The 12,066-nt window shown below is 46.4% G+C and overlaps 1 protein-coding gene across 28 annotated transcripts in view; it reads left to right on the top strand.

Annotated features, from left to right (window-relative positions):
* NUPR2 (nuclear protein 2, transcriptional regulator) overlaps nucleotides 1-12,066 on the top strand; it is a 145,846-nt gene that overhangs the window by 45,849 nt on the left and 87,931 nt on the right. For 2 of the 28 annotated variants that reach the window (XR_013415311.1, XM_077996714.1), the window contains one exon: nucleotides 11,950-12,058. The exons of the other annotated variants lie outside the window; for them this stretch is intronic. Coding sequence is in view for 1 of the 2 variants with exons in the window: in XM_077996714.1 (XP_077852840.1) it covers nucleotides 11,950-11,963 (14 nt within the window). In the remaining variant the exon portion in view is untranslated. Of the gene's footprint in view, nucleotides 1-11,949; nucleotides 12,059-12,066 lie in introns of those variants that run through there. 28 annotated transcript variants of the gene reach the window in all.

The raw sequence follows: 12,066 nt of genomic DNA, 5'->3' as shown, positions 1-12,066 counted from the left end.
CTAAACTGTCCCCTCCTCCCGATCCCTGGGCCCAGCTCTGTGCGGCACGTGCCGCTCTGGCCAGATGGGTGTCTGGGTGGCTCATGCCTGTAATCAGCACTTTGGGAGGTCAACGTGGGAGGATGGTTTGAGGTCAGGAGTTTGAGACCAGCCTGGACAATGTAGTGAGACCCTATATCTTTAAAAAAAAAAAAAAGGCTTTTTGTTTTTCTTTTTTGGGACAAGAGTCTCACTCTGTCGCCCAGGCTAGAAGTAGCATGATCTCGGCTCACTGCAACCTCTCCCTAATGGGTTCAAGCAATTCTCCCTCAGCCTCCCAAGTAGCTGGGATTACAGACATGTGCCACCACACCTGGCTAATTTTGTAGTTTTAGTAGAGATGGGGTTTCACCATGTTGGGTGACCTGGTCTTGAACTCCCGACCTCATGTGATCTGCCCACCTCGGCCTCCCAAAGTACTGGGATTACAGGCTTGAGTCACAGTGCCCGGCCCAGGCAAATTTTTAAAAACATTTGTTTTAGAAATGGGATCTCACTATGTTGCTCAATGTGGTCTCAAATGATCTTTTTTTTTTATGAGATGGAGTCTTGGTGTCACCCAGGCTGGAATGCAATGGTGTGATCTCGGCTCACTGCAATCTCCACCTCCTGGGTCAAGCAATTCTCCTGCCTCAGCCTCCCAAGTAGCTGGGATTACAGGCAGCCATCACCACGCCTGGCTAATTTCTGTATTTTTAGTAGAGATGGGGTTTTGCCCTATTAGGCTGGTCTCGAACTCCTGACCTCGTGATCCGCCACCAAGCCCAGCCCTCAAAAGATCTTTCCACCTCAGTCTCCCAAGTAGCTGGGACTCCAGGCATGTGCCACCACACCTGGCCAAGTTTTGTAATGTGTTTCCAGTCTTTATAACATTAGGATCTTGGACTTAGGCGTCCCAGTTCCCATGATCATGGTAAGCAGAGTACTTTATTTTTTTTTAATTATCTTTTTTTTTTTTTTTTTTTGGCTGGGCATAGTGACTCATGCCTGTAATCTCAGCACTTTGGAAGGCTGAGCTCAAGATTGCTTGAGCTCAGGAGTTTGAAACTGGCCTAGGCAACATAGCAAAACCCCACCTCTAAAAAAATACAAAGATTAGCCAGGCGTGGTGGCACATACCTGCAGTCCCAGCTACTTGGGAGGCTGATGTGGGAGGATTGCTTGAGCATGAGAGGTTGAGGCTGCAGTGAGCTGTCATCATACCACTGTACTGCAGCCTGGGGGACAGAGCAAGACCCTGTCTCAAAAATAAAAATAAAAATAAAAAAATATATATATATGGGTAGTACAGGAAGAAGTAACATTAGAAGTCTGGGTGCAGTGGCTCATGCTTGCAATACCAGCATTTTGGGAGGCTAAGGCAGGCAGATCACCTGAGGTCAGGAGTTCAAGACCAGCCTGGCCAACATGGCAAAATCCCGTCTCTACTAAAATACAAAAAATTAGCCTGGTGTGGTGGCACACACCTGTAATCCCAGCTACTCGGGAGGCTGAGGCAGGGAAATCGCTTGAATCCCAGAGGCAGAGGTTTCAGTGAACCGAGACTGCGACACTACGCTCCAGCCTGGGTGACAGAGCAAGACTCTGTCTCAAAAACAAACAAACAAACAAAAAGAGAAAAAAGAAATAATATTGGATATATATGGACCCAGAAGCTCATGTGTGTGAAGTATTTCGAGTCATCAGAGAAGTACAATTGTAAGCATATAATTTAATTCTTGTTGATACCTCGTCGTAATGTATCATCACTCCTAACAGAATGGCCTCAATCATTTGGTGTGTGAGATCTCACACACATAGAGTTTTTGTTTTGTTTTGTTCACATGTTTTAGAGACAGGGATGTGCTCTGGCACCCAGACTGGAGTGCAATGGTGCAATTATAGCTTACTGCAGCTTCCAACTCCTGGATTCAAGCAACCCTGCTGCCACAGCCTCCTGAGTAGCTGGACACAGGTGCATGCCACCATATCTGGCTAACTTTTTAAAATAGAGTTTGCATTTTTCTGAGAATTATGTGCACTAGAAGTTATTACAATTCTTGTGTTTATAGGGTACAAACTTGTACCAGTACTATAAACAATGATAATATCTTTTCATGAAGTCACAGCCCAGTATATCAGTTCACACTTTTTTTGAGATGGAATCTCACTCTGCCTCCCAGGCTGGAGTACAATGGCACAATTTTGGCTTACTGCAACCTCCAACTCCTGGATTCAAGCGATTCTCCTGCTTCAGCTTCCCAAGTAGCTGGGATTACAGGCACACAACACCACACCCGGCTAATTTTTGTATTTTTAGTAGAGACCGTGTTTCACCATGTTAGCCAGGCTGGTCTCGAACTCCTGACCTCAAGTGATCCATCCGCTTCAGCCTCCCAAAGTGCTGGGATTACAGGCGTGAGCCACCACACGCAGCCAATTTTTTTTTTTTCTTGGAGACAGATCTCACTCTGTTGCCCTGGATGGAATACAGTGGCACCATCACATCTCACTGCAGCCTCGACCTTCCAGGCTCAAGTGATCCTCCCATCTCAGCCTCCCAAGTAGCTGGGACCACATGCATATACCACCATGTCCTGCTCATTTTAAAATTTTTGGGTGACATTTTGGGGTCTATGTTGCTCAGGCTGGTCTGTCTGAAACTTTTTGGCTCAAATGATCCTCCCACCTCACCTCCCAAAGTGCTGGGATTAAAGGCGTGAGCCACCCTACCTGGTCTCTTGGTGCACTTGAAATATAATTCATACTCCTTACTACTGCCAAGAAGGCTTTGTGTGACCCAGTCCCTGCTCAATTCTTACTCTCATTCACGGTTCTCCAAACATTCAAGCCACGTTTTCTTCCTTAAAAGCCCATTCCTGCCTCAGAGACTTCGTATGTGTAGCTCCTATAATTTCCGCTCGTCATTGAAGCCTCAACTCAAATGTGGCATCCTCAGTGAGCTCCCCTCTGCCCACTTTTTAAATTATGACAACTAACCATAGAAGTTCACAAAATATTTCTTTCTCCCTTTTTTCAGACATGAAGTGGAATTGCGTGTCTTTGACCCTGTCACGTGAGGGGTGACCATGTGACTTTTTTGGTCAATGAAATGTAAACAGCAAATTTTTTTTTTTTTTTTTTTTTGAGAGAGGGTCTCTGTCACCCAGGCTGGAGTGCAGTGGCATGGTCTCAGCTCACTGCAATCTCTGCCTCCCAGGCTCAAGTAATCCTCCCAACTCAACCTCCTGAATAGCTAGGACTACAGGTGCATGCCACCATGCTGGGCTAATTTTTTGTAGAGATGGGGTTTTGCCATGTTTGCCAGGCTGGTCTCAAACTCCTAAGCTCAAGCGATCTGCCCCGCTTGGCCTCTCAAAGTGCAGGGATTACAGGCATGAGCCACCATGCCCAGCCTTAAACAGCAAAAAAAAATTTTTTTTGACGTGTAATCTCACTCTGTTGCCTAGGCTGGAGTGCAGTGGCATGATCTTGGCTCACTGAAACCTCTGGCTCCCAGGTTCAAGTGATTCTCCTGCCTCAGCCTCTCGAGTAAGTGGGACTACAGGCATGTGCAACCACATCCAGCTAATTTTGTGTATTTTTAGCAGAGATGGGGTTTCACCACATTGGCCAGGTTGGTCTTGAACTCCTGACCTCAGGTGATCCACCCACCTCAGTCTCCCAAAGTGCTGAGATTACAGACATGAGCCACCGCGCCCAGCAAACAGCAATATTTTTAAGAGCCAATGTCTGATTTTCTGCATCTCTTTTTCCTGCCTTGGTGATCATGGAAGCATGTGTGAATTTAAGCATCCCTCAGCTGGGATCCCTGAGCAACTTATGGAAATCATAGCCCCCTTTCCAACCTGTGATGGATGTGTAGCATGAATGAGAAATAAATCTTTATTGACTCAAACAACTGAGGTTTTGGAGTTTGTGACTGCAGCCTAATTAGCCTATCTTGACTGATACACCATGTGCCAGACAGACCCTCATCTACCTGTATTATCTCATCTACTTCTTACAACAACCCGATAAAGTGGCTAGTCCTCTTAGGTTGTTATAAAGGAAGAGCTGAGGCTGAGGGTGGGTCATTTGTCTCTCTTTTGTCAAAAAGAGATTTGTTTGGCTCACGGTTCCGCAGGCTGTACTAGAAGCATGGCCCCGGCATCTGCCTCTGCTGCAGCCTTGGAAGCTTTCATGGCAGAGGGTGAAGGGGAGCTATGTGCAGATCACATGGCAAAGGAGGAAGCGAGAGAGCGGAGGTGCCAAGCTCTTCCAACAACTAGTTCTTTAACTTTTTAACTTTTTTTTTCTTTCTTTTTTTGATAGGGTTTCGCTCTTGTTGCCCAGGTTGGAGTGCAATGGCATGATCTTCGCTCACAGCAAACTTCACCTCCCAGGTTCAAGCAATTCTCCTGCCTCAGCCTCCCAAGTAGCTGGGATTATAGGCATGTGCCACCACACCCAGCTAATTTTGTATTTTTAGTAGAGACGGAGTTTCTCCATGTTGGTTAGGCTGGTCTTGAACTCCCGACCTCAGGTGATCTATCCGTCTCAGCCTCCCAAAGTGCTGGGATTACAGGTGTGAGCCCCTGCACCCAGCCAGTTCTTGCAGGAACTAAGAGTGAGAATTGGCCAAGTGTTGTGGCTCACACCTGTAATCCCAGTGCTTCTGGAAGCCGAGGCAGGGGGATCACTTGAAGTTAGGAGTTCAAGATCAGCCTGGCCAACAGGGTGAAACTCCATCTTTACTAAAAATACAAAAATTAGCTGGGCGTGGTGGCTGGCACTTGTAATCCCAGCTACTTGGGAGGCTGAGGCAGGAGAATCCCTTGAACCCAAGAGGTGGAGGTTGCAGTGAGCCGAGATAGCACCACTGCACTCCAGCCTGGGCAACAGAGTAAGACTCCATCTCAAAAATTTTTTCAAAAGCCAGGCACGGTGGCTCACACTTGTAATCCCAGCACTTTGCGAAGCCGAGGCAGGTGGATCACCTTAGGTCAGGAGTTCGAGATCAGGCTGGCCAACATGGTGAAACCTTGTCTCTACTAAAAATACAAAAATTAGCCAGGCGTGGTGGCGGGCGACTATAATCCCAGCAATTCGGGAGGCTGAGGAAGGAGAATTGCTTGAACCTGGGAGGAAAAGATTGTGGTGAGCCGAGACACTGCCATTGCACTCCAGCCTGGGCAACAAGATTGAAACTCCATGTCAAAAAAAAAAAAAGAAAAAGAAAACATTTTGTAGTCAGGGTCTCACTATATTGCCTAGGCTGGCCTTGAAATGCTGGCCTCAAGCAATCCTTCCAGCTCAGCCTCCCAAAGCGTTGAGGTTACAGGCATGAGCCACCATGCCTGGCCTCACACTTTCAAATTTATGCCTGAAGAAGGAATTGACAGAGTCATGGGTTTTATTATGCACTCATACAGAGAGAGAAAAGCAAATTGCTAATTTTCATCCTCTGTGTTTATATACATATATATGAAATGTAGTTTTTATTTTTTTTATTTATTTATTTTGAGACAGAGTCTCACTCTGTCACCCAGGCTGGAGTGCAGTGGCATGATCTTGGCTCACAGCAACCTCTGCCTCCCTGATTGAAGTGATTATCCTGCCTCAGCCTCCCGAGCAGCTGGGACTGCAGGCGCATGTGACCACGCCTGGCTAATTTTTTGCATTTTTAGTAGAGACAGGGTTTCACTATGTTGGCCAGGCTGGTTTTGAACTCCTGGCCTCAGGTGATCCATCCCACAGTGCTGGGATTACAAGCATGAGCCACTGCACCTAGCGGCGGAGTTCCTTATATTTAGAAAACAAAATAGTAAAAACCAGCAACGTTCCAAAACAGTAACCACAATTATGCTTTATTAGTTCATTCAGTCCCATGTAATTAATTCTTGTTCTGCTTGATCTTGTGTTAGCAGTTTCATGAATGTCAGCTTCTCTGCTAGAGAACTGGGAATTCTTAGTTCATTGATAGGATCTCAAAGTTATTAAAACTATCTTGTCATTAAGCATTTTGTAGCTGAAACTACAGGATTGCAACACCACACCCAGCTAATTTTATTTGGTCTTTTTGACAGGCTGGAGTGCAGTGGTGCAGTTTTGGCTCACTGCAACCTCCGCCTCCCAGGCTCAAGCAGTCCTCCATCTCAGCCTCCCGAGGAGCTGGGATTACAGGCATGCACCAACATACCTGGCTAATTTTTAAATTTTTTGTAAAGACAGGGTCTCACTGTGTTGCCCAAGTTGTCTTGAACTCCTGGGCTCTTGAACAATCCGCCTACCTCGGCCTTCCAAAGTACTGGGATTACAGGCATGAGCCACTGGACCGTCCTATACAACGTTTTATATTCTTACAAGTTTCTTTCCTTCTACATTTTCCACTTTCTCATTCTGGAACAATTCATTCTACTTTGTGACAAAATGATTCTTTTTTTTTTTTTTTTTTTTTTTTTGAGATAGAGTCTCACTCTGTTGCCCAAGCTGAAGTGCAGTGGCATGATCTCAGCTCACTGTAACCTCTGCATCCTGGGTTCAAGCAATTCTCTGTCTCAGCCTCCCGAGTAGCTGAAATTACAGGCACCTGCCACCATGCCCTGCTAATTTTTGTATTTTTAGTAAAGATGGGGTTTCACCATCTTGGCCAGGCTGGTCTTGAACTTCTGACCTTGTGAACCACCCACCTTGGCCTCCAAAAGCGCTGGAATTACAGGCATGAGCCACCGTGCTCGGCCATCTCTTTTTCATTAATGGAAACATATCCTTCATACCTCATACCTTTTCTTATAAAAAACACCCTATATTCCTTGCATACTTTTCGTACAGAGTCATTTCCTTTCACCCTTATTACATTTAGTAGGTCAATTATATATATTGATTTGAATTCTTAACCCTTCCTAGCCTCAAACTCCAGGGCTCAACAGATCATTCTGCCTTATCCTCCAGAGTAGCTGGGACTACAGGCATGCACCAGCATGCCCTAATGTTTGTATTTGTAGTAGAGATGGGGTTTCATCATGTTGGCCAGGCTGGTCTCGAACTCCTGAGTTCAGGTGATTCACCCACCTCAGCCTCCCAAAGTGCTGGGATTACAGGTGTGAACCACCATGCCCAGCTGACACCTTCCGTTTTCATTGTCAATCTAATACTGGGAATCACATCTCTTCTTTTTTTTCTTTTTTTGAGACAGTCTTGCTCTGTTGCCTAGGATGCAGTACAGTGGCACCATCTTTTCTCGCTGCAGCCTCCACCTCCTGGGATCAAGCAATTCTCCTGCCTCAGCCTCCCAAGTAGCTGGGACTACAGATGCACACTACCACACCTGGCTAATTTTTGTATTTTTTTTTTTTATTAGAGTTGGCATTTCACCATGTTGGCCAGGCTGGTCTTGAACTCCTGACCTCAAGTGATCCACCTGCTTTGGCCTCTCAAAGTGCTGGGATTACAGGTGTGAGCCACCACACCTGGACCATATAGAAAGGTTTTAAAAGGCAGGGAGGCTGAGGTTACAGGCAAAGTCATCAATCAATACATAAAATGGTTTGGCCCCAAAAGGCAGGATATCTTGAAGCCTCTTGGCTAGGCTGGTCTCGAGCCCTGATCTCAGGTGATCCTGCCTCAGCTTTCCAAAGGGCTAGTATCAGGGGAAGCCACCTGCAATATTTCAACATAGGTTCTTTCTATTTTCCCTAAGTGTCAGCTGGTCTGAGAAATAAAGAGAAAGAGTACAAAGAGAGGAATTTTACAGGTGGGCCACCAGGGGTGACATCACACATCAGTAGGTTCCGTGATGCCCACCTGAGCTGCAAAAGCAGAAAGTTTTTATTAGCGATTGTAAAAGGAAAGGGGGTATACGAACAGGGAGTAGGTCACAAAGATCACATGCTTCTGAGGCCAACAAAGATCACAAGGCAAAGGGCAAAGCAAAGATCACAAGGCAAAGAGCAAAATTAGAATTACTGATAAGGGTCTATGTTCAGCTGTGCCCGTATTGTCTTGATAAACAACAGAAAACAGGGTTCGAGAGCAAAGAAACGGTCTGACCTCAAATTCACCAGGGTGGGTTTTTTTCCCCACCCTAATAAGCCTGAAGGTACTGCAGGAGACCAGGGCGTATTTCAGTCCTTATTTCAACCGCATAAGACAGACACTCCCAGAGTGACCGTTTATAGACCTCCCCCCAGGAATGCAATTCTTTTCCTAGGGTCTTAATATATTCCTTACTAGGAAAAGAATTTAGCGATATCTCTCCTACTTGCACGTCCGTTTATAGGCTCTCTGCAAAAAGAAAAATATGGCTCTTTTTGCCCAACCCCACAGGCAGTCAGACCTTATGGTCATCTTCCCTTGTTCCCTAAAATTGCCATTATTCTGTTCTTTTTCAAGGTGCACTGATTTCATATTGTTCAAAGACACACGTTTTATAATCAGATTTCATATTGTTCAAACACATATGTTTTACAATCAATTTGTACAGTTAATGTAATCATCACAGGGTCCCGAGGTGACGTACATCCTCAGTTTACAAAGATAACAGGATTAGGAGACTAAAGTAAGACAGGCATAAGAAATTATAAGAGGGCCGGGCGCGGTGGCTCAAGCCTGTAATCCCAGCACTTTGGGAGGCCGAGACGGGCGGATCACGAGGTCAGGAGATCAAGACCATCCTGGCTAACACGGTGAAACCCCGTCTCTACTAAAAAATACAAAAAACTAGCCGGGCGAGGTGGCGGGCGCCTGTAGTCCCAGCTACTCGGGAGGCTGAGGCAGGAGAATGGCGTAAACTTGGGCGGCGGAGCTTGCAGTGAGCTGAGATCCGGCCACTGCACTCCAGCTTGGGCGACAGAGCGAGACTCCGTCTCAAAAAAAAAAAAAAAAAAATTATAAGAGTATTATTAGAGAAGTGATAAATGTCCATGAAATCTTCACAATTTATGTTTCCTCTGCTGTGGCTCCAGCCAGTCCCTCCGTTTGGGGTCCCTGACTTCCTGCAACCTGCTAGGATTACAGGTGTGAGCCACCATGCCTGGTGAAACCCTGTCCCTACTAAAAATACAAAAATTAGCCAGGTATGGTGACAGGCACCTGTAATCCCAGCTACTCAGGAGCCTAAGGCAGGAGTACCGCTTGAATGTGGGAGGCAGAGGTTTGCAGTGAGCCGATGTTGCACCATTGCACTCTAGCCTGGGCAACAAGAGTGAAACTCTGTCTCAGAAAAAAAAAAAAAAAAAGAAAAAGAAAAAAGAAAAGGCATAAGTGACTATTCCTCTACCCTTCCCCCAGATGCACATTGTGTATTTGGTGAAAGGCTGATCAAAGGCTGGGCATGGTGGCTCACGCCTGTAATCCCAGTACTTCAGGAGGCTGAGGCAGGTGCACCACCTGCAGTCAGGGGTTTGAGAACAGCCTGACCAAGATGGTGAAACCCCATCTCTACTAAAAATACAAAAATTAGCCAGGCATGGTGGCACACACCTGTTATCCCAGCTCTTTGGGAAGCTGAGGCAGGAGGATTGCCTGAATCTGGGCACTGGATGTGGCAGTGAGCCAACTTTGAACCACTGCACTCCAGCCTGGGCAAGAGAGTGAGACTCCATCTAAAAAACAAACGAACAAAAAAACCCACAAACAAAAAATTTATGGCTTCAATAGAAGCTGACCAACTGATCCCCATTCCCTATCCCCCCAGCCATAACTACAATTTTAATGAGACAAGAGACTCTAGTTAAAACTTTCTCCTGATAAACGCCCACTGACCATGCACTAGTTCTGGCTGAATGACAGAAATTACACATCTGCATGCCTTTGTGTCCTGAAAAGAACGTTTGACAGATAAAATCTAACTGTACATTTAAGAGTTAAGTCTGCATCCCAAAATGAACATGAGTCCTACATTACATGCATATTTATTGGTTCAATACACATGTGTCAGGACCGCCTTCATGAATATTCACAGCTCCTCCTATAACCTGTTAAATATGTGTAACCATTCTGCTGTCAGATCACCATAGAAGCTGCGGGTACAACTGACAGTGCAGAACTTAATTATTAATCAATTTAATAGTTAAGACTGAATGCTGGTCAGGCATGGGGGTTCACACCTATAATCTCAGCACTTTGGGAGGCTGAAGCAGGTGGATCACATGAGGCCAGGAGTTCGAGACCAGCCTGGCCAACTTGGTGAAACCCCATCTCTACTAAAAGTTTTTTTAAAAACTTAGCCAGGCATGGTGGTGCACACCTCTAATCCCAGCTACTTGGGAGGTTGAGGCACGAGAATTGCTTGAACCCAGGAGGCAGAGGTTGCAGTGAGCCAAGATCACACCCCTACACTCCCACCTGGGCCACAGAATGAGACTCTGTCTCAAAAAAAAAAAAAAAAGAGAGGCCGGGCGCGGTGGCTCACGCCTGTAATCCCAGCACTTTGGGAGGCCGAGGCGGGCGGATCACAAGGTCAGGAGATCGAGACCATGGTGAAACCCCGTCTCTACTAAAAATAGAAAAAAATTAGCCGGCGCAGTGGCGGGCGCCTGTAGTCCCAGCTACTCGGGAGGCTGAGGCAGGAGAATGGCGTGAACCCGGGAGGCAGAGCTTGCAGTGAGCCGAGATTGCGCCACTGCACTCCAGCCTGGGCAACAGAGCAAGACTCCGTCTCAAAAAAAAAAAAGAAAAAAATATTGAATGCTGTGTGTACTTCCAGGATAACTCTGAAAACATCCTCAGCCCTACAAGACATGCACAAGCAAACCAGTCCAGTACTGTGTCTGATCCCACAGTATCTTTAAATCAATGGCTCTCCTCATGATTTGTATCAGGCTTCCTCGTGGGAAAAGTTGCTCGTGATTATAGCCATGATTACAGGGATAGGATTATTCTTCTGCTGCAGACTGTATTGCTGTTACACACTCCCCATGACGCTCCAGCAGATCTCTTCTCTAAGTTCAGGGACTTTCAAGTGCTGTCAACTCTGGGTGGATAAGTTCATTCCGTGGCCCCCTGACTATGCCCCTTTTCAATACGAAGTAGCCAGAATGAATCAGTTGCCTGTTTTCCATAGAGACAGAATGAAACTTGACAGTGGGGAGTTTGTAACCAGGGACCTCAGTTATTTAAATCACCCTCTTTCTTTTACTTCCTTCCCTCCCCTCTGACCGCTTTACTCCTAACCTCTCTAGATACTCCCCTTCGGCAATGCCTCCTTATCCAATTATGCACTTAAAACATTCCAGACCAGGTGCAGTGGCTCACACATGTAATCCCAGGCTCACATGTGTAATCCCAGCACTTTGGGAGACCAAAACAGGAAGACTGCATGAGCCCAGGAGGTTAAGACCAGCCTGGGCAACATAGGGAGGCCCTGTCTCTACAAAAAAATTTAAAAATTAGCCAGGCATAGTGGCACATACCTGTGGTCCCATCTACTCAGGAGGCTGAGATGGGAGGATTGCTTGAGCCCAGGATGTCAAGGCTTCAGTGAGCCATGATTGCACCACTGCACTCCAGCCTGGGCGACAGAATGAGATCCTGTCAAAAAAACAAACAAGCAAACAAACAAAAAAACCAGACACTACTCTTGAAACAAATCAGGCAGGGAGCCACTGTGGAATTTTCCCACTTGGGAGGCGTTGGGCACAATTAGTCCACCACCATCAGGCCAAAGTCAGGTAATCACCAACCAGACCTCCGGAAGGGCAAATCTCCTAGATAGCCGCTGGAAGAGGATCCACAGACCTGCACGCTGCACCCCGCACCACGCCCACATGCCTCTCACACCAAGCTTCCCTTTAAAACTCCTACGGCGAATTTTAAAATATAAGATGGTACTTTATAACACTAGCTCACCCTCTTCTTGGTTTTCTGACTTTCCAATTAAACCTGCTTTTCCTCCCATCAACCCTCACCTCTTGTGTTCTGGCTTTTAAGTGGTGAGCAGCTGAACCTGGGTCTGGTTACATGGCCACATCGTTACCTACGTGTGCGCGTGTGCGAGTGGGCAGAATTATATGGTGACATCTGAATGGAGGAGGGATCTGCCCTCAG

The sequence above is a fragment of the Macaca mulatta genome, chromosome 3, assembly GCF_049350105.2.
Source record: "Macaca mulatta isolate MMU2019108-1 chromosome 3, T2T-MMU8v2.0, whole genome shotgun sequence".
NCBI lineage: Eukaryota > Metazoa > Chordata > Mammalia > Primates > Cercopithecidae > Macaca > Macaca mulatta.
The sequence above is the reverse complement of the archived record's forward strand: the minus strand, read 5'-3'. Positions and strand labels throughout refer to the sequence as shown.